Source organism: Monodon monoceros, unplaced genomic scaffold (genome assembly GCF_005190385.1).
Source record: "Monodon monoceros isolate NGI ecotype Baffin Bay Population unplaced genomic scaffold, NGI_Narwhal_1 Super_Scaffold_11, whole genome shotgun sequence".
NCBI lineage: Eukaryota > Metazoa > Chordata > Mammalia > Artiodactyla > Monodontidae > Monodon > Monodon monoceros.
Window position 1 is genome coordinate 112,838,866 of NW_021703767.1, and position 22,631 is coordinate 112,861,496.

At 42.7% G+C, this 22,631-nt stretch overlaps 1 protein-coding gene across 1 annotated transcript in view; it reads left to right on the forward strand.

Annotated features, from left to right (window-relative positions):
• The first annotated feature begins 1,147 nt into the window (after positions 1–1,147).
• CLRN1 (clarin 1) overlaps positions 1,148–22,631 on the forward strand; it is a 38,902-nt gene continuing 17,418 nt past the window's right edge. Inside the window, exon 1 of the mRNA XM_029215393.1 lies at positions 1,148–1,700. Coding sequence (XP_029071226.1) covers positions 1,448–1,700 — 253 coding nt within the window. The 5' untranslated portion in view covers positions 1,148–1,447. The remainder of the gene's footprint in view (positions 1,701–22,631) is intronic.

The following is a 22,631-nucleotide window of genomic DNA, read 5'->3' on the forward strand; positions in this document are numbered from 1 at the left end:
GGGTCAAGGGCTGCTACGAATAGCAAATAAAGCTCAGGAAGCCTGGATTTGAATCCAGTTTCACTACTCTCTTGGGCAAGTTGTTTGCTCGTTCTGAGCCTCAGTTTCCTTATCTGTGAAATGGGGATATCATCATGATCTTCTTCCTCATCACTTTATACACTAATCGTGAGGATTAGATAATGTAGGTAAAACACTTAGCAAGGTGCCAGATGTAATAGGTTCTTACTAAAAGTTCACTTTGTAGGTCAGAGCCTAGCACAATAATGTGGCATAAATAGACATTCATTAAACACTTACACACACACACAAACGAGTACTATATCTGTTTGCAGAAAGAGGAATCTCACTGGAAATGCGGTTAAAAAGCTGTCACTGAATTCTGAACTTTAGTTTTCAGATCTCGACAATTTAACCAAACTCACTTTGCTATTTAATATTGCTCACACCTTTGTCTCTCAAGTTACCTCTGCTGGAACCTGTGCTTTTCAGTGATGAATTCTCAGTGCCTTCCATCTGACTACAATCCATTATTTCCATGACAATGCCTTCATCTTCTTTCCAGATTCTGGTATTTCTCAGATCCAGAACCACATTCCCTTGCCATTGTCCCAAAGCAGCCAAATGTTTTAAAGGAAAACATTTAGAAATCTAGATATTTGCACCTGCCTCTCCATATTTTTGTGTGCCAGGAAAAAACTGAATCAAACTCTCTATTGACACACTTGTTCTAAATCACTGATCTGGGAGAAAAGGAGCTAGGAGCCCCGGTGATTGGTCTACGGTGCTTCAGATCCATACAGAATCCCCTTCAGTCCATTATTTTATCCTGCTACAATGAATATTTTCCAAAATCAATTAATTGCCAATATATGTATGTGTGTGTGTGTGTGTGTGTGTGTGTGTGTATTCTTCCTACCTCTAATGACACTCCTCTTCTCTCCCCACCAAAAGCAAAAACAAAAATAAAAACACATCAACAAACGAACTTCTCAAGTTGCTGAAAATTTACCATAGGAGCCAAGTCCGTTTCTGAAAGTTTCAACTCACCCAATCAGACAAAAGGCAGAGGAGAGGGGAGGCATTCATCAAGTTACACGGAGGACTCCATCTGTTATCTTAGACCTCTGTTACCAAGGGACACAAGAGGAGATACTTGAAGGCAGTTTGAAAGAGTTTTATTTTACAGATTCTTAGTCCAAAGATTTCAAATTAGAAGCGGCAGCAGAAAAGGAGAAAAAAAACAAGTACGCGTGATGAAGCCACCTTCATCCTGGCATTGTGACATTTAACCTGGTGAGAAACACCGTCGATGGTGAAGTTGCCTTTTCAGCTGGGTTCTGTCTGTTCACCTTCCATAATAAATGCAGTCAAAGGGGCAGTCACTTCTCATCGGTCACAGAGGTCTGGTTTTTGAACCTCACCCTCACAAAAGCCATTTCTCATCATGCCAAGCCAACAGAAGAAAGTCATTTTTTGCATGGCTGGGATGTTAAGCTTTGTGTGTGCCCTCGGAGCTGTGGCAGCCCTGGGGACACCTTTGTGGATCAAAGCCACCTTCTTCTGCAAAACTGGGGCTCTGCTCGTCAATGCCTCGGGGCAGGAGCTGGACAAGTTCATGGGCGAGATGCAGTACGGGCTTTTCCATGGAGAGGGCGTGAGGCAATGCGGGCTGGGAGCAAGGCCCTTTCGGTTCTCATGTAAGTAACTATTGCATTTGAATTATTTAATACTTTAGGCAAACTCTTCCAAGTGTTGCAAGAAATTATTTTGAAGAGCCTGGCCCTGTCTATTGCAGGACTTTTTAAACAGGTATGAACTACTTGAAATACCCAGGTCTCTTCTGGGTAGTTTCTCCTTCCTCGTTTTTATTATTTCATTCTTGCTATTTTTCTTATGACAACTTACAGTTCATGAGTTGCCAGGGAATTAAACTTTTTGAAAAGACAAGCAATTAAAGTTCTTAAATATTAATATTTATGTAAGAAATTATGGGCTCCGTTTTTAAAAGGGAGGAACTTGTGCAACAGGAAAGCTGTAAGAGATGATCTTGGTTTTGTTCTTTAAAAAAGAACCAGTGTCATGGGCTCCTTAACCAACTGCTTTTCCCCCTTGCACAGAACTTTGTTTCCTGTCTACACCCTTATTTTCCCTCCTAGGAGCTTTGCAGCTGAAAAATATTCTTTTTTTTTTTTCCTTACCCAATTTGGATCATTTGACTATAGAAATTTAAAATGATATGCTGTGCTAACTGAGAAAGAATTAGAAGCCTATTTAGCATAGAAAATTTGCCACTGATTAACCTTCGAATCACGTACAGAATATGAGACAGATTTTCCTGTCGCGATATTTGTGAAATGGAAGTGTTACCTGTAGTATTTACAATCTGTTTATCTTAAGAAGAGAATTTTTAAAAAATTACCATGTGAATAGGCAACTCATTAAATGAAAATTAATAAAAAGTCATTTGTTATATCTCTCCTAGTGCACATTCAGAAATTATGATTATTTCAAAAGGGCTGGTTTGGAACAATCTTATGACGACACAGCCAGGAAATTACTGCATAAATCACTCTTCAGGAAAGGAGGTTACCAACTGAGGCATTTAAAATGAATTATTATGTTGCCTGGGTATTTTTTTTCTAGCATAGGTAGAAGGCTAAATTAATTGAATTTATTATTAACGTATGCAGTGTCTAATTAAATTTCAGTGCTGGCCTATTTATATTTCTGCAACATTCCTGACAATTTCTTAGCAGTCATTGGACACCAACCTTCAACTCACATAGGCTGTTAAGTGATATGAATTTGCATAGGGCTCCAGAAAATCCCCAAGAATTAGTCTTCAGCTTTTCAAGAAATTATCATCTACTAGATTTGATGAAGTGGATACCCACCCTTTTCACTGCATGGCTTTAGTTCATTAAGGTAATGGGACTCTTAGAGTTGCTTAGCTTCCCTTAGGGGGGAAAAAAGAACAAAGCAGAATGTCACGTGATTTGCAACTGTATTAAAAAACAAAAAAGGAAAAAAGATGAGTGAAACGATTTAACCATGAGTCATTGGCAGCTAAAGTGTGAGTAAAGCTTCTCACAAATGAACTTAGACAAAAGCAGGGAGCCTACAGGGGATTTTTCTGGAGCCTCTGCATTTTGTACAGTGAAATGAAGATAAACTTTACTCATAGCACAGGACATGTTCCGAAACAATATGTCTTCTAAACACTTACTTCACAGTAAGCGCTATGCATATCTTGTCTCATTTAATCCTCACAGGGCCACAGTCCTCTCTGGTTCAATGAAGGATTTTTTGTGGCTGTGTCCTACGCCGGCCCTGTCTGTAATGAAGTTGTTCTAATCAGGTGCCCCTTTGCTTTCTGTGAAGACTCACAGAGCTGGTGGGGTTTAAACAGTACCCTAGCCTATCTCACAGGATTGCATTAGTCCCCATGATACTCTGAACACTTTCCCCAGCCTAGTGAAGAAAATCTTGCATTGGACAGTGCAGATTTAGTTGGAGGTTTACTCTGAATAAATTGGGCATTGACAGTGTCCTTATTCTAAATGAATTTTTGCTTGGTTCTGCTGTACAAGTTGATGTGTGTTATTTTTATGTGCAATGTATGTGTCACTCTTAAAACCCAGATGTATGGTATAACGTGAGGATGAAGAATGGACCAGAAAAATAGTTAGGTGATGTTGTCATATTTGTTCCTATTAAATGTTCCCTATTGACCATTCTATCTCTTTTAATTATAACAAACATCTTCCCTGCCAGCATGCACAATTATGCTGGGAAAACTTCTGCCTCGTTTACTCTGGCTGATTCTCATCCATTTATGGGTCAGTGATTCATCTTCTAGAGGTCACTAGCCTTCATACCTAGCACACAATTTCATTCATTATAATGAAGGACTGTTTTTCTGTCTAGGCAACACAACTTGGTCGGCTTAGTTTTTCCTGATATGTCACCCGTAAAATTTTAATGATGATGTTTAAACTCTAAATGTAGTCATCAAGACAAAAAGTACTGGTTTTTGAGCGCAGGGTGTGTGGGTGTGTTTCTGTTTTGGTTTGAAACAGTGCAGAGCGTCATCAAAATATGATGCCCAAGAATCATATGGTGTCAATCATTCCTAGATACGCTGATCTCTTCATTGCCAAGACAGTTCAATGAGCTGGGGAAAACATATGGAATATTTTTTTTGACATGTGAAAAATAAAATTTAACCAATCACGTATCACAGCTCGCAACTTGAGTCATACTTTCTAAAGCATCTTGGACCTTATGATGGAAAATTTGGAAAAAGCTTAGAAGAAATTTAGCTGACTTCACGTTTTAGAGAAGCAGAGTTTCTTGACCAAATGAGGCATATGACCCAGACCGCAGAGGGAATGTTGAAACTACTTCGGTGAGCAAGCAGGTGGCTTCTCAAACACATTTTGGGGTAGAATAGTTGGGATTCAGGGTCTCTGTGACCAACACTGAGAGTTGGCACTCTGTCTCCATGGTCCCCTGCAAGTGTGACTCCTGTCTCCTGCTGTTCCCACCTGTTCCAAGTGATCTACTTGCATCTCTCCCATCACCCTACCTACATGTGGCAGAGCTGCAAAGGTCTTTGACGTACCTCCTTCTAGTAACAATGCCTATCTCTCCCCTCTTCCTTAGCGCACCGCCTGTGTGGAAGCAGGCACGGCGCAGGTAGGAGGGACACCTATTGAGTTTGAGGAAGACTACCTGGTGGGAGGGAGGGGGGCAAGGAAGCCACCTATACTGTGTCACCCAGCATGCAGGGCCCCTCTGGCCTTTTAGCTCGGGGTGTGGGGGAGGGGCTACTGTCTAGTCTCACTCACCCATTGAAACAGTCCAGCTAATAGTGATGTTGTTTTCCTCCCATTGGGGGGAAAAAGTGATTAGTGGGATAGCGGATCGTAATGTTTAGGAAACACTAGCATGAAGGGGAAAGCCAAATTCTCACAGTTATATCCTTTCCAGACCTTAATGTTCACTCTGTTATTTCAAATCACCTTGTACTAAAAGTGTTTGAGGATGTGTGTTTCACTGCAAGGAGAACCGGAGCCCCAAGAAGGCAAGGGGATGTGTATCCCTCAAACCACCCCGTTTCTCCCTCAAACCAGGACCTAGCATGACGTCTGTCACAAAGGGGTACTTAGTAAATGTTTAAGCAATTTGCGATGCAATTTTCCACTCGCTGGAGGTTAGACTTCCAGCAAATTATGTCACTTCGTTGGTTTTCAGTTCTTGCATCTACAAAATGGAAGGTAAAACTAGGCTATTTCTAATGTCTCTTCCAGTTCAAACACTCTATGATCTGTATAACAAGGGGCTGGCTGTTCTAGACAAGGCCCTTCCAGCTTTAAATTTGCATGACTCTTCTAGCTTCAGTTGCTTGAAACCCCCACTGACAGATTTTAGCCACCATCATTAGAAGTGGTGAGTTTTGTGTGCCTTTGCTCTTTCATTTTCAAAGCTCCTGATTTTTAAAGTGAAGTATTCTGAGATACCTACCATTTATTAGGACCCAGATGAATTTCATTATCAAAGTGAATGCTTCTTTTTTTTTTCCGCCTGTCATAACCTTTTACTTTTTGTGTAGAAAATTGCAGGTTAAAGAAGGAGAAAATGAAAAATGGGGAATTCTGGAATTCTAAGGAAATGGGTTAATGGGTTCCAAAGAGCAGGAACAGCCATAAACACTCAAGTAATTAAGAGAGAATTATTGAGAAAGCAAAAAAAAGGGAGAAAATCAAAAGGCAGGGAGAGGCTGCCCTACTTGCTTCCGTTTTTTTCTTTCATTTTTCCTGGAAACTCCTCTTCCATTCTCACTGAAAAACTCCTCTTTCCTGAATCTGATTTCATGAACTGGTAATGGCAAGAAATGAGGAGTGACTAGTATATTTAACACTCCACAGGTATTCTTTACCCAAAGGCAGAACTTAAGCAGAAATTATCCTCAAATTAGCGAGAAATATGGAAAAGGTGTTTTTGAGAAAAGGAACTTCTGGCTCTCCTTGGCTAGTACAGGACAAGAACGTTTGTTTCTCTCTCCCCCCTAACAACTACCTCTAATATCCTTACCAGAAAAATAATCCACAAAATCAGCCTTCTCTGACAATTGTAATTTTGCATATATGTGTACACACACACACACACACACACACACACACACATACACACACCTTCCTTCCCTTTAAATTACCCTCCACTCTAACAGACAGTAAAGCCATTGACCTGGGCTTTCCTGAGAGATGAAGTAGAGGCTGACGTGACGGGGCTGCTTCTGAGGCTCTATGTGGCAGGTCCTCAGTGGAACTTCCAGAACTTAACCCTGGAGTGTGAACTTTACCTGTTGGAGGATGACTCCTAAACTGTCCTCACAATTTGCTGCTCTGCCTTCTCTTTTGGTCTCTGAGGGTGACTCATCTTCCCCAAGGACTTTCAGACAATCCAAAAGAAAAAAATACTAATTTCAGCTGCCCGATTATTGGGTGTCTCACGGGTGCCAGGCATTTTGCAGATATGAACTCTAACCTTTACATGGGAGGTGTTATGATGCTACTTCTCTTGAACAAATATAGAAACTGGAAACTCAGAGAGATCACAAAACCTTCCCAAAGACACAGACCTAGTAGGAGGCAGACCTAGGATTGAAATTCTTGATCTGCTCATTCCTCTGCCACATTCTGTCTCCTTACAATACACAAAAAAGGATGCAAAGAGTTGAGGAAAATCTAAGAGTAGGACTCAGTTTCACCACCTATTTAAAATATTATGTTGGGTTGGTGAGGGTGTGGAGAAAAAGGAACCTTTGTGCACTGTTGGTGGGAATGTAAATTGGTATACCCACTACCCAGTATACTATGGAGGTTCCTCAAAAAATTAAAAATAGGACTACCACATGATCCAGCAATTCCACACCGAGATATTTATCCAAGAAAGCAAAAACACTAATTCAAAAAGATATACACATCCCTATGTTCATAGCAGCATCATTTATAACAGCCAAGATATAGAAACAAAGTATCCATCAACAGATGAATGGATAAAAAAGATATGTTTTATATATACAATGGAATATTACTCAGCCATAAAAAGAATGAAATCTTGCCACTTGTGACAATGTGGATCAAACTGGAGGGTGTTATACTTAGTAAAATGTCACACAGAGAAAGACAAATACCGTGTGTTTTCAATTATATGTGGTGAATTACAAAATACAAACATAACAAAACAGAAACAGACCTACAGATACAGAGAACAAACTAGTGGTTAGCAGACGGGAGTTGGGTGGGGCAGGCAAAGTAGGGGAAGGGGATGAAGGGGTACAAATTCCCAGTTATAAAATAAATAGTTATAAGGATGTAATATACAACACAGGAAATATAGTCAATATTTTATAACTTTGCAGTATAATCTATAAAAAGATCAAATTACTATGTTGTACACATGAAATTAATATAATATTGTAAGTCAACTATACTTCAACTTAAAAAAAAAACCTCAAAGATGAGAAACAATTATGTTGGTGCTTCACAAGAGCTAGTTCTCATATGACCAGGTGACGGTACTTGGCCTTAAGATTTGAATTCATTCATTTCCTCTTTATTTCACATTTCAGTGGCCCTGATATCTCAGTCCCAATCTTTGACCTTTGGAAAGTAAAACTGTCAAGCCAAGCCTGTTTAAGAATCTAGGTTGAGCAGGTCACATGGGTTACGTAATTATATCACCTCGACGTTGATAGTTTACGTTGAAGGCAGAGATATCTGACCGCACATGTGGTTAGCTGAGTTAAAATCTTCTGCCAACGAAAATCTACACGGTATGATCTCCAAAGTTAGCTACTTGGACTACAATATATATTTCACCACAGCAATGATGAAAATGGCAGTCTCCTTCCTGAGGTGACATGAACAGTTTCAAAACAGGCAGGGATGGAAAAAAAAAACAAAACAAAAATGCAGGTACATTTGATTCACTACAAAAAATGGATACTTTTTTAATGAGGAATCAGTGGGATAGATGGGATAGAATGAGTATAAATCCAGATCTCTTTTTTCAAAAGATGAAAAATCAAACCTCATTTTAATCTCTGAACTATATCAGGGTTTTCATAAAGCTAACGGCATATTGCTTTTAAAAACAAAACTCATCTAAATTAAACAATGACAAATGTGCCTTTCGTCTAGTCATGCAGCTGAACACCCAGACTGGTTGTGGTGTGATGCTCTTTTATTACAGGTATGATAGCACTGACGAATAGCTGACTGTACCTGGCAGACGAGTTTATGCAGGATTCGTATTCCGCTCCCTCTCAGCATGTTATAACTGTGGCAAAGCCGTTCTTGGGAGTTATTACCCCAATATAATCATACCCCATGGATTCAGAGCAGTTAAATGGGTTCTGTTATCAGAGACACAGATGCACCAAAGCATCTGCTGTCCCTCAGCCACTGTGGGTGATTAAGACTCACTAATGGGGCTGCTTCCAATAGGCTGGAGTCAGGTAGATACAGTTCAGCTGAGAGAAATTCAGGCACGGTACCAAGAAAACTGTATTTTTAAATGCTTCTATCATATCACCATGTCTCCTCCTTTTAAGCGCTGGGGTCATGGATTTCATTCTCCCTGACCACATAGCCATCAGAAGCCTGGCTCAATACCTGGGTGTGCGACTAGGGGTGATATTAAGGGAGATGAATGCATTGAGTTTATGTCAGGGAATGTCTTTTACTAGATTTTCATAATGACTAGCGGCAGATGGGCTGAGGAGAAAGTCAGATCAAGAGCATTTCTGTAAGAAGAAAAGAAATCTTCCTCCTTATTCCCTTTCAAGAAAATGAATAGCTGAGCACCAAGGGGCCAAATACAACTTCTTTTTGAAACCTACCTTTTATGTGAAGGACAAGTTGAGAAGAAAAACAGGACCTCTGAAGCTACCATCACGGCTTTAATCTGGGAAGAAGTGGCGGCACCATTGCTAACATCCTTGTCAGAGGGGCTGCTTTCATTCTGAGAGCTTCACAGATGGTGTTACCTGCAGTTTACATCTAGCCAGATGAAGACAAATAGGGTCGATGCGACCTAAACCATTAGATCAGTGGTCTGTAACCCTGGCTGTGATTTAGAATCACCCAGGGAGTCTTGAAAACTACTGATGCCAAGGCTCCACCCCAGACCAATTGAATCAGGATCTCTGGAGGTGGGACCTGAGCACTGGATGGTTTAGAAGCTCCCCAAGTGATTCTAATGTGTAGCCACGGTTGAGAACTATTGCGGTGGATGACGGCAAAACAGGTAGAATCAGGTGAGGCCAAGAGTCAGAAGCCCTCAGTGTTAGGGCTGGGCAGGTCACCAGAATGAGGGCAGTGAGGAGAAGCAGTATTTAGTATTGTTTCCACACAGCTGGGAGGTTTTCTGGTCAAATTTGAGTTGGGATGCTTGCCTTCCATTCCTTTAGCTGCATGTTTCTGTGAAGGGTCTCACACTTCATCCACACCCACCTGGCCTCAGAGGGAATGAGAGATCTGATTGATGGGTTTGCAGTAAGCCACTGAGCATACTTGGTTCCCAGCCCCAGCGGCTTCAAAGGCTTCCCCTCTTTTCAAATCTGCCCACCAGTTACCGGAGTCTGCTCTTCCCCTGGCCAGCCTGTGGCTGGCAGGGAGTGGGGGAGAGGCTCCTAACTCAGCGGAACTGGGTGGACGATCTAAACCACATTCCTCAGCACTTTATCAGAAATAAAGCGAATGTCTTGGCCTCCACCTGCGTGTCTCCTGTGGAAGGGCTCTGCTCCTTCTAAGAGTCAGGAGTCCTCTTTAGAGGTGTGTCATCAGCCCAAGCATCATTTTAGAAAACCATTACAGAGAATGTGCAAGCAAGTGCACAAGGGAAACAGAAGCGAGAACGGGAACAGTAGATCAGACACTGAGGGGAGTGCGTGACAGGTAGCAAATAAGTGATTAACTCTAAACCCAAAGTTCTTGGATTACGTACAGCAATAGTCACCCACCAGGTCAGGAAAAAAAAACAAAACAAAACTCTGAGCTACAAGATAGTTTGCCTGACTTCCATGTAATCTAAGGGCTCCTCTGGGAGGATCTTAGGTCCTAATGTACAGATATGACCCCACCTGTGGGCCAAATAACTCCTTTTCCTCCCAGTGATCAAGGTTGAGACTTGAAAATGCCAGCACTCTCACCGCACTGAGTTCTTACATCCACCGCTCTTGGTGGAACTACAACTCTTCTGCCATTCTTGTCATGTTAAAAAATATTTAAGTGCTTACGTAAAATTTACAAAGAGCTCCCACATAAATGATCTCACTGTGTCTCTCAAAAATTCTGTGACTTATTTCTGTTACCACCCACATTTACAGGTAAGGGAGCTGAGGTAGCAGAGGCCCCCATGAGCAGTAAATGGAAAAAACAGATTAATCTCAGACTTGCCTAATTCCAGAAGCTGTGCTTTTCCAAACCTGCCATTTTGTCCTTTGGTTAATGCCTGGCTATATTTCTCTCTTCCCACCAGCTCCCCGCCCTTCTTGCTTTGGTCATGCATGATATTCTAACCATCTCATAGTCTTGGTTAGTGCCTAAACATAGGTTTAGACCGGGTTTACTGATTCCCGTTTTAAGAATTGCAGGATGAAAGATACGACTGCTAGACTGGAATCAGTAAGAGATAAAAAGAGAACAAAGTTTCAGGATAAAATATAACAGAAGAACCCAGGAGATAGAAATAAAATAAATTTTAAGGCAAGTGAAATGAAAGTCATACATTTATAGCAATCAAGTAAAACATGGATTAATGGCAAGTAATAAAAGAACATACTTAGCAGTTAGTAAAAACAGTTTTTTTTTATCTTATTACTTTCCAGTGATCTACTGAAAACAGTGTAACCTCACATGTAAAACACAAATTCTTCGTAAGTTAGAGTATATTTGCCCTCATCCCTCTCATCCCCCACAAAAAGATCATTGGTGCTTATGTGCTCAAGTGTTCTTCTAGACTCTGAGGACACACAGGGAATAAGAGAAACAACTAAGAATCTAGCATTAGTGTTTTTAAATAACTGACCACTTATAAGAGCTGTACAGGTTCCTCAGTCAAGAAGGGCTAGGTTGTGTTTTAATAACAAACATGTCCAAATGTTATAGGTTTAAATCAACAAAGAATGGGAGTTCCCTGGTGGCCTAGTGGTTAGGATTCCAGGCTTTCACTGCCATGGCCCGGGTTCAATCCCTGGTCGGGGAACTGAGATCCCACAAGCTGCGCAGTGCGGCCAAAAAAAAAAAAAAACCAACAAAGATTGATTTCTTGCTCACAGTACGTATTCGTCAGAGATTAGCTATAGGTCTGTTTCAGGATGCAGCCACCTTCCGGAATGTCACCAAGTTGTTGCAACAAAGAGCTGTGGAGGCTCTCACACTGGCAACTAAATTCTCCGACCCGGAACTGACACATGCCACTTCCACTTATATTTTCTTGGCCAAGGTTGTTACATGGGGCCTCCAAAGGGGCCAAAACATGCAATCCTATCATGAGAGCAGAATGGGGAAGAACCAGAACTATGGATGGGGGAATAGCACCCTTTACTATCACCATGAATGTTGTTGTTCAGAAAGCTCAAAGAAGGAGAATTACTCTCTGTCAGGGCAAGGCACAGAGAAATCAGAGGAAAGGAAGGATTAGAGTTAGATTTCACTAACTGGCATTGAAGAGGCCAATCTGAGCAAAGGAACAGCATGGGCCAAGGTATGAAGAGCCTACTGTGGCCAGAGTGCAGAGGGTGTGTGAGAGACAGGTGGAAGAGGAAGGTAAGGCTGGAGAGGGAGCAGGGACCAGGACGTGAGGGACTTCGTGGAACGGAAGCAGTTAGCTTTATCCTGTGGTCATTGCGAGACCCTTTAAAGATGTTTAGCAGGTATGTGTCAGGACAGAAGACGGACTGGAAGACCAAAAGAGAGGTGGGGAGGATAGTCAGAAGGCTCCTCCAAGATTTGGAGGTCCAAACCAAAGCACTGTCAGAGGGCTGGAAAGGGGAGCAAATACTTCCAAGATAATCAGAAGAAAAATCAACAGGACTGCAGTTGTTGGGAGTCCGCCTGCCGATGCAGGGGACACGGGTTCGTGCCCCGGTCCGGGAAGATCCCACATGTCGCAGAGCGGCTGAGCCCGTGAGCCATGGCCGCTGAGCCTGCACGTCTGGAGCCTGTGCTCTGCAACGGGAGAAGCCACAACGGTGAGAGGCCCGTGTACCTCAAAAAAAAAAAAAAACCAAAAACAAATCAACAGGACTTGGTGATAGAGGATGAACCCCAGATTTCCTCTGGAGGGACGGTTGTGATGATCCACCAAGCTAAACACAGAAGGGGAAAATTTAGAGAGAAGATGAAATTACTTTGTGTCATGTTTAATGAGGTTCACTTATGGGCCAGCAACAAGAGACATCCATCAGTTACGCAGATCTGGAGGTCATGAGCGAGGCTGGGGCGGAGGCACAGTGCCGGGAATTGGCAGATTGGAGGTGGCAGTTGGAGCTACAGCTGAAGAGGAGGCTTCCCAGAGAGGGGAATCGAATGAGAAGGCAAAAGAAGATGTGTTCTGGAAAAGACCAATATTTCCGGGTAGAGGAGGAGGGACTTGAGAAGGAGACTGAGAGAGGATGATCAGTGAGCTGGGAGGGAACTGGCTGAGGGGGAACCGTGGGAGGAGCAACCTTCAACCAGAAAGCGATGGTCAACAGTCCTGACCACCACAGAGGCATCGCGTGCGAGACAACGAAGATAGCCCTGTGACTCTTACAGACGATCATGGGGGACCTTTGCTAAAGCAGTGTTGATGGAGTAGTCCTCCTTTAAGAAGGGAGGTCCTTGGGGCTTCCCTGGTGGCGCAGTGGTTGAGAGTCCGCCTGCCGATGCAGGGGACGCGGGTTCGTGATCTGGTCCGCGAAGATCCCACATGCCGCGGAGCGGCTGGGCCCGTGAGCCATGGCCGCTAAGCCTGCACGTCCGGAGCCTGTGCTCCGCAACGGGAGAGGCCACAACAGTGAGAGGCCCGCGTACCGCACAAAAAAAAAAAAAAAAAAAAAAAGAATGGAGGTAAGGTTGGCCTGGACCAAAAAGAAGGGAGGCCCTGGGGTACTGAAAAGTTGAGGTAATTCCTCTGATAGCCTCTGTTTTCTCTGTGAAATGGAACAGTTCGGTTCGCTAGATATTTTCGAGCCTTTTGTAGGCCAGGCAGACAAGACTAAGGGAAATGGAGTGGGGATGTGACAGTTGCTTAAAAGCGGGGGGAGGTTTGGAATATCTGATGAGGGACAGAAGAGGGAGACTGGAAAAGGCTTTGCAGAAATGGGGGTGCCACAGATCAGAGGCTCAAGGAGAGTGGGAGTCCAGAGGCAAGACATACAGCCCAAGGAATAGAGCCTCCCCCCACCCCGGCCAAATGACAGCAGGAGAGTAAACTTCCTAAAGAGAGCATCCCTGTGACTGCGTTTTTACTCGCAGTCATTAACCTGTGATTTACTCAGCTCTGTTTCATAATAGTAGACTGTAGTCATGAGGGTACCACAGCCTTCCTCTGTGCTGAGCAAGCTATGTGATATGGGTTCCCTTTCTCTCCTCTCCCTCCTGTGACGTGGCTGCCTTCTATTCTATTGGTAGAGTCAGTCCAATGACTAGTTTCTTCTAGCTCTGTTTCTGACTCGATATCTTGTCAGAAATCTCCACTTTCCAGACTTCACAGAGGGGAAATTGAGCTTTGAACCAGGAGTTTAACATGTATGTTACAGACTATAACTCAACATCTTTAGGTTCCCTCGACCTTTACATATCTAGATAGCATTCTTTTAGAAAGCATGCTGGCCCAAGTAATTCTTTTCCTGGGAATTCATCCAGAAAGGTTATTCCTGCTCATCACCCACCCTCACAATAAGAGAGAAAAAGGTATGTGCTTGAAAACGTTCATGGAAGCATTAGCTATAATACCGAGATAATGGAAGGCTACCTAATGGACAATACTGCATCAGTTTGATGGAAAATTCATGTAGTTATCTAAATGGTAGTTATGAAGACAATCTATATGACATGGGAAATGCTTATATTCTGAATAAAAAGAACAGAATGTGGCCTTAAAACTTCATCATGATTATAGTAATGTACGAAATAAATACTAAGATGGACAAAGGTTTGAAAGGAACAAAAATAAAGGAAAAGCTTTGCTTTTTATGTTGGTGAGACTGTGGGTGAAATTTGCATCTTAATTTCCATTTCACTGTTATAATGTTGTTCAATTATAAGATCCCTCCATAAACAGTTGGACCTTTGCTCAAACTAACAGAAATATGGAGAGAACAAGTCCATCTTCCCCCATCCTCCTGCCCTGCTAACAAAAAAGAGCTGTGTCATGTTCAAGTCTGAGATGGATTCTTTCACAAATCCCAAACTTTAAACCTTATTATTGAACAGCCATCAGTTTCCATCTAACATGTTGACAATCTCCCAAGTATGTTGGATTAAAATTTTTCTTTTAATAAAGAGATTTGAAATTCCATTCCAGTTGCCAGCCAGGTCTTTCAACTTCTTAAAAGGAAAAAAAAAAAAAAAAACCCACACTGGCTCCTATCATCCCTTTGGCAACTATTCTATTTTATTTCCGCATTGTCCCAGATTCTCTCCAAAAACTCAATTCAGCTTCTATTACCACCAACCCCAGAAACAGCTTATATCAAGGTCACCAGTGACTGCCTGACTCAAAGGACAAATTCAGGTTCTCAACCAGAAACTCCCATCACACTTAAAACTGCCAACCCCCTTCTTCTTCTCCTTTGGCCCTGAGGTCACTATCTGTATGGTCCTCTCCTGTCCTTCTTTCCCTCCTCACCGATGTGGCACTAACTCCTTTCCATCAGAATCACTGGCTTCCACCAAGAAACCCCAAACCTGCTAACCAGACTCCATCCCTGCATCCTACTCCAAGCAAAATGTATCCATCCAACACATCTGTGTCCAGAAGCTACATTATGCATTCTCCACAGCAACAGAACCCCCTAAGGAGGTGAAAATTGATTCTTGGGGGCAAGAAAATACCCCTTACTCCTTAGAAAGTACGTATTATATGTGTATAAAGTACATATACAAATACAATACAGAAACCAATATACAATATATCTGTGGTATTAAAATTTCATGAGTGGAGGGTGATTAGGAGGAATGTCTAAAAAGACTCCTTGGTTAAGGAGCAACAGTGAAAACAAAAGGTTGAGAAATACTGTTTTGCCAGCATTCTTAGGTGCTAGGAATACAGCAGTGGATAAACCAGACCAATGCACCTATCCTCATGTTACGGGGGAAACAAAGAAACAAATAAGTAAAAATATACCACTTATCAAACGGTGATAATTGCTATGGAGAAAAATAAAAACAACACAAGGTGTTGGGAATTCGGGGGTGAGGGGGTGACTGGGCAGGGGGTTGCAACTTTAAATAAAGAAGGCCTCCCCGAGAAAGTGGCATCTAAGTAAATACACGGAGGTAAAGGAGCAAGCCATGAGTTATCTAGGGAAATATACAAGCTGAGGGAACAGTATGTGCAAAGGCCCTGAGGTAGCAGTCTTCCTGGCTCGTTTGAAGTACAGTAAGGAGACTAGTGGCTGGAGCACACCGAGCAAGGAAGCAGGTAGCAGATGAAGTCAGAGGTCTGACAAGAAGTCCAATCATGTACTGCCTAGTAGGCCATTGTATTGACTTGGCTTATACTCTGGGTGAGACTAGAATTTTCTAGAAGGGTTTGAGCAGGGGACTGAAATAACCCAATTCACTTTTAAAAGATTCCACTGGCTACTGGGTTGAGAGCAGATTGCAGGATGGAGGGGTGGAAACAGGGAGACAGTTAGGAAGCCCTTGCAGTCCTCCAAGTGAGAGATGGTGGCTCGGGAGATGAGGTGAACCAACAAAGTAGTTCAAGATGGTAGTCAGGGAGGTAGCAAACCCAGGAGAGTGCAGTTTCTGCAAGCCAGGGGGAAGAAAGCGTTTCCAGGAGGAGGGAATGAGCCGCTGTGTCAAACGTAGACCAGGTGAGATGAGGAGAAAGATGGACCATGGGGTTTGGCAGCTTGAAGCTCTTTGGTGCCCTGGGAAATGTAGCATTAGTGCAATGGGTTCAAGAGAGAAAGTGGAGAGAGGAATGAGATGCTGCGAGTGTAGGCAACTCCCTGAGAGCATTTGCTGTAAGGGAAACTGAGAAAGAGGGTGATAGCTGGAGAAGGACTTAAGTGAGACTTTTTGTTTTAAGATGAGAAAATGATAGCATGTTTGTGTGATGATGGAACCGATCCAACAGATGGGGAAAATTGATGCTGTGGCAGAGAGAGGAGAGAATTCCTCAGCAGTGTCTTTGAGGAAGTGGGAAGGGTGGACTGTGGTGGAATTGGCCTTAGGGGCGCACCACAGCAGACCTCTACTGAACACCTACCACGCGGTAGGTTCTCCATACGCTGATGTCATTGAATCCTCACAGACGTGAGAGAAAGGTGGGATGAGTCTTATTTTTCAGATAAGGAAATCAAGGTTTAGGGAGTTCAGAGAGTTCGAAAAGAAGCTGAAACATGAACTTCCTTTGTCAAATTTCAAATGACTGGGGCTTCCCTGGTGGCGCAGTGGTTGAGAGTCTGCCTGCCGATGCAGGGGACACGGGTTCGTGCCCCGGTCCGGGAGGGTCCCACATGCCGCGGAGCGGCTGGGCCCGTGGGCCATGGCCGCTGAGCCTGTGCGTCCGGAGCCTGTGCTCCGCAACGGGAGAGGCCACAACAGTGAGAGGCCCGCGTACCGCAAAAAAAAAAAAAAAAAAAATTTCAAATGCCTGGTCATTTCCCAGGCTGTCCATGGAACACTCTCATTTTATAGAGAGAAAGAGAGACCAATTAACCTGCTCAGGGTCCCATAGTGGACCAGAACCTGGGCGCCTGACTCTTGGCCCAGTAATCCTTTTCTTCTCTCTAACTAAGCTCTTCCTTCCTCCATGCCAAACGGTCACCTTTGCTGAGGCTATCACTCACGTCTGGAGGACCCTGCTCATTCTAGACCTTGTTCCTCCTGCTTTTTTTTGTTTTCAGTAAGGCTTATAGAGGTAAAACTACATACAGTACACCTCATCCTTTTTAGGTGTGCAGGTCTGTGAATTTTGACTGATGCATCGAGGCATGTAAATACCACCACAATCAAGATATAGAACACTTCCATTACCCCCCAAATATCCCTTGTGCCTCTTTGTGGTCAATATCCTTCCCTACCCTCCAACCCTGGGCAACCACTGATCTGTTTTCTGTCCTTATCATTTTGCTTTTTCTAGAATGTCACATATATGGAATCATACAATACGCAGCCTTTTGAATTCACTTACTTTCAGTTAGCATAATGCATTTCAGTACACCCAACCTACTGTATGCACCAGCAGTCTGTTCCTTTGTAATTACTAAGTAGTATTTTGTTTTATGGACAGGTCACAGCTTGTTTGTCCATTCACCAGTTGATGAATATTTAAGATGTGTTTCAGTTTTTAGCAAATATGAATAAAGCCACTGTAAACATTTACATACAGATTTGTGTGTAGACATATGTTTTTAATGCTATTAGGCAAATATCTAGGAGTGGGATTGCTGGGTCATATGTTAAGTCTATGGGCTTTTTAAGTACTGAAACAATTGGATATTCATATGTAAAAAAAAATTTAACCTTGGCCATGTACAAAAAATAACTCAAAATGGATCACAGACTTAAAGGTAAACCTAAAGCCAAAAACTGTCTAGAAGAAAAACATACAGGAAATTATTTGTGACCTTGCATTAGGGAAAGACTTCTTAGATTTGACCTCTAAACGTGATACATAACAGAAAAAAACTCATAAATTGGAATTCATAAAAATAAGGACTGCTCTTCAAAAGATACTGATAAGAGAATGAAAAGACAAGTCACAAACTCAGAGAAAATATTTGTGAATTACTTATCTGATAAAGGGCTTGTATCCAGCATGCATAAACAATTCTCAAAATTCAATAATAATAGTAATAAACAATTCAATAAAAAATGCACAGAAGGGCTTCCCTGGTGGCGCACTGGTTGAGAGTCCGCCTGCCGATGCAGGGGACGCAGGTTCGTGCCCCGGTCCGGGAGGATCCCACATGCCACGGAGCAGCTGGGCCCGTGAGCCATGGCCGCTGAGCCTGTGCGTCTGGAGCCTGTGCTCCGCAACGGGAGAGGCCACAACAGTGAGAGGCCCGCGTACCGAAAAAAAAAAAATGCACAGAAGATATGAATAGACACTTCAACAAAAAAGATATATGGAAGGCAAGTAAACTCACAAAAGGATGCTCAACATCATTAGTCATTTGGCAAATGCAAATTAAAGCTACAAGATAAACTACACTTCTATTAAATGACTACAATTTTTAAAAACCTGCCAAGTGCCAGTAAGAATGCAGAACACCTGGGACCCTTGTACATTGCAGGGGGGAAGGTGAAATGGCACAGCCACTGTGGAAAATACTTGGCAGTTACTTATAAAGTCACACATATAGGATCTGGGGGTGGAGGACGGGTTGACTACAAAGGGGGAACAGGAAGCTTTGGGAAATGTGGAATAGTTCCATAACTTGATTGTGGTGGTGGTCACATGATCGTAAGCATTTGTCAAAACTCACAGAACTGTACGCTAAAAAGAGAATTCTTTTTACTGTGTTAATTTTACTTTGGCCTTAACAATAGGGGGAGAAAGTAAAAGCCAAGGCAGCAATGCCACTGTGTGACTTTACACAAATTACTCAACTTCTCTGCGCTTTTTTTTTTAACCTATACACTGAGGATAAAATAGTACTTTCCTTATATTGTTGTAAGAATTAAGTGTGTTGATTTATGCAATATACCTAAAGCACATGGTACATAGCAAATGCCATATAATTAGTGGCTGTTATTTTTATTCATATTATTATTACATATTTCTCTTTGAGGAAGTCTGGTAATGAAATAATGAAGAGAAAAGAAGGGTAATTAGGAGTTTGGGGTGGTTGAAGGATAAGGAGACCTAGACACACGGAGTCATAGACAGAATGGAGGAAATCAGTGATAAGGGAATGAAAGAGAGAGAGAGTAACGCTGAACCCACAGACCAAGCCTGTGCTGCTAACGTGGCATCGGCTGCCCGTTTTCATAAATAACTCCCTCTCCCTTGTCAACAGCTAATCGAGTAATTTCTCAAGGCCAGAAGCAACGCTGGATTAATGACAGCCCCTCCACAGATCAAAATGTTCAAATCCTTTTCCTGTGTTGTAATCCTACACCCCAAAGAATGGAAAGGACGGAACAAATCTACCTCCTAGATACACAATATCCAATATCATTAAAGTGACGCCTCCCAATATTTATTTGAATGGTCTGCTCTCATCTTCTGCAAAGGAAAGCTCGTATTAGTGTTGGCTGGAAAATGGAGGGTTGTTATCAGAGCTCTGATTGGTCATTACGGACTCAGGGAATTTTCATCAAACAAAGAAACCTGATAAAATGTAAGCATAACATGCAGGGATTAGTGCACTCCTGGGTGACTTTGTCACAAGAGTAGGAATTTTAAGAGACTTCATAAGAATTAATATGCTCCACATGAAATTTATTTTAGCTTCTGGCTTTTCTTTCCAGGAGGCAAATCAGTGCAATTTCTTCTGCCTTTGTTTCAATTTGGTAACAAACCTCAATTTTCAGAGGGGCTTCACCTAGCTGCCCCATCACACACAAAGAGGTGGCTACATTTTCTACGAGTGGGGAGATGGAAGGAAGCAAGGTTTTTGATAACTGCTAGTCAAAACCAAGTCAACAGCTACCCAAGTGTAAGAATAACGGGTTGGATTGATTGAGCTATCTCAGCAGTTGGAATCTCTGGAGGGCTGGTGATCATAGACCAGCTGCTTTGCTCTTCGCCCCCAGAGCGCAGGGCAGCGTGGACCAGTACAATCACTGATAGCTGAGGCTCAGCCCCTGTGCGCTTCCACACCCCGTGTGCCTCTGCACCCTCTTCCAAAGCAGAGACATTTTCTTGTTTTATCTTTATCTATCTATCCATCCATCCATCCATCTATCCATCCATCCAATTTCTAATTGATAAGGACTTTTCAAAACACAATCACAACACCTTAACATAACCAACAAAATCAATAATAGTGGGCTTCCCTGGTGGCACAGTGGTTGGGAGTCCGCCTGCCGATGCGGGGGATGCGGGTTCGTGCCCCGGTCCTGGAAAATCTCACATGCCGCGGAGCGGCCGGGCCCGTGAGCCATGGCCGCTGAGCCTGCACGTCCGGAGCCAGCCTGTGCTCCGCAACGGGAGAGGCCACAGCGGTAAGAGGCCCACGTACCGCAAAAAAAAAAAAAAAAAAAAAAAAAAAAATCAATAATAGTTATGTAATATCATCTAAAACTCAGTCCACGTTCAATTTTCCTTGGTAATCTCAAAATGCCTTTCATAAAGTTTTGTTCATATCCCAAATAATACCTATATGTTGCATTTGGTTAGTACATCTCCTAAGTGTCTTTTAATCTAGAACAGTCATGGGAATTTTTTGTCTTCATTTATCCTTTTAATTGTTTTTTTTTAAGTATTCATGTATTTATTGAATAGATAATGCTTGCAGAGTGGTAAAAAGTGTTTTTCCAAACTGTACTAAAAGGTACATAATGAAATATCTCTCAGTCTCCTCCCCCAGAAGCAGTGTTACCAGTTTCATGTGTAATCCTCTAGAAATAGTCTCTACCTAGACAAGCACGCCTGTCCCCAGGCTGTAGCCTGGTAGATAAGAGTGAGGACATGAGTTCAAGTCTGTACTCTGCCACTTACTAAGTAAAAATCTTGGGCACATCGCCTCTGAGCCCCAGTTTTTTCCTCTGGTAAAGAGAACTAATAATAGTACCTATCTCATGGCATTGCTGAGAGAATTAAATCTGGTAAGTTAAGTACCTAAATAATTACTTGTTATTATATACATTCTCCTTTGGCTTTTACCCAAATGATAGAATGAGGCACTTTTCTTTGTTTGATGTGTTTTTTTCATCTAACATCGCATTTTGATGATAATTCCATACCTGTTCTTAAAGATTTGCTTCATTGTTTGAAATCATTGACTTAATTCTACTGTATGGATGCCATACTGATAGACACGTAAGTTATTTCCAACCTTTTGTTTTTACCAAAAACATGCTGCCATGAATACCCTTGTAATATTTTATTGGATTCATATGCAAAATATCCATAGGATAAACTCCTGGAAGTAAAATTGCTGAGCTAAAGGATATGTGCATTTTAATTCTTTATAGGTAGTGCCCAACTGCCCCAAAGGAAGCTGTACCAATTTACACTCCCAAGAAAAGTGCCCAAGGATCTCCATTTCCCTACACCTTAGCTCACACAGGATATCACTAAACGTTTTAATCTTTGTAAATATGATTTGTGGAAAATGGTATCTCATAGATTTAGTGTGCATTTCTCTTATGGGAAGGTAAAAGAAATATAGCGCAAGTAAACCTCAGTAGTCAAATGACCTGCCCGTGACTTCTGAGCAAGGACCCTGAGTGAGCGCCGGCAGGGCACAAACAAATGACCTTGTCGGTACTCGTGAAGAGGATGTTCCCTATCCGATAGCGCTAAGCATGTTTTATGCATGTCTGTAGGTAGGTAGTTATATCTAGCAGTGGTGAAGGGTTTGTTCTGAACCCTTCAACCGGGTTGCAACTCCTTCACCTGGTTGCTTTCTGACACGTGGTCAGAAGCACAGCGTTGTGGCCTTAGGACATGTATTTGCACAGCTGACCACTTCCTCCTTGAAACATTTTCTTCCCTTGGCTTCCTGCTGTCCAATCCATGGATTTGCTCCTAACTCACAAGCTCTCTTTCTCTCCTGGGCCCTTCTCTCCTCTAGCTACAGCTTCTCCACAGGTGATAGCCATTCCCTTGGCTTTAAATACGAGCTCCAGAACCAGGGTGAGGCTACGGAGGCCCCTAGGTCATAAAAGTTAAGGAGACATTTACTCTTGGGCTTGTGCAAGGGCAGGCTTGGCCCCAGAGCGTGACTGTCTCCTTAAGTTTCCCTATTTGCCCTAGGTACCTTGCTTTCCTCACCCTAGTTTCACCTCCTTAAACACCTCCACCCTCTCCCTGGACCTGCAGACAAATCCTATTTGTCGTCTCTACTTGGATATCCGAAACACAGCTCAAAATTAAAATATCTAAAACAGAACTCTTGCATCACTTCCCCCTCCCCTGGCCAAACCTGCTCCTTCTACTTATCTGTCTCAATAGCATCACCATTTATTCAGTTACTCTAGTAGGAGTTATCCTTGATTTCTTTCTTTCAACAAGTTCTATCTTCCATCTCCACATCTGACAAGCTCTCACCACTTCTACTGCTACACGTTAGACCAGGCCTCCATCTCTTATCACTGTAAATACCTGCCACCTCCCCACACCCACCCCCAGTATCCCCGCTTCCACCCTTGGCCTCTCCCTCCCCCTCCCCTCCCCTCCCCCGCCCCCTCCCCCGCCCCCGCCCCCTCCCCTCTCCCCCTCCCCTC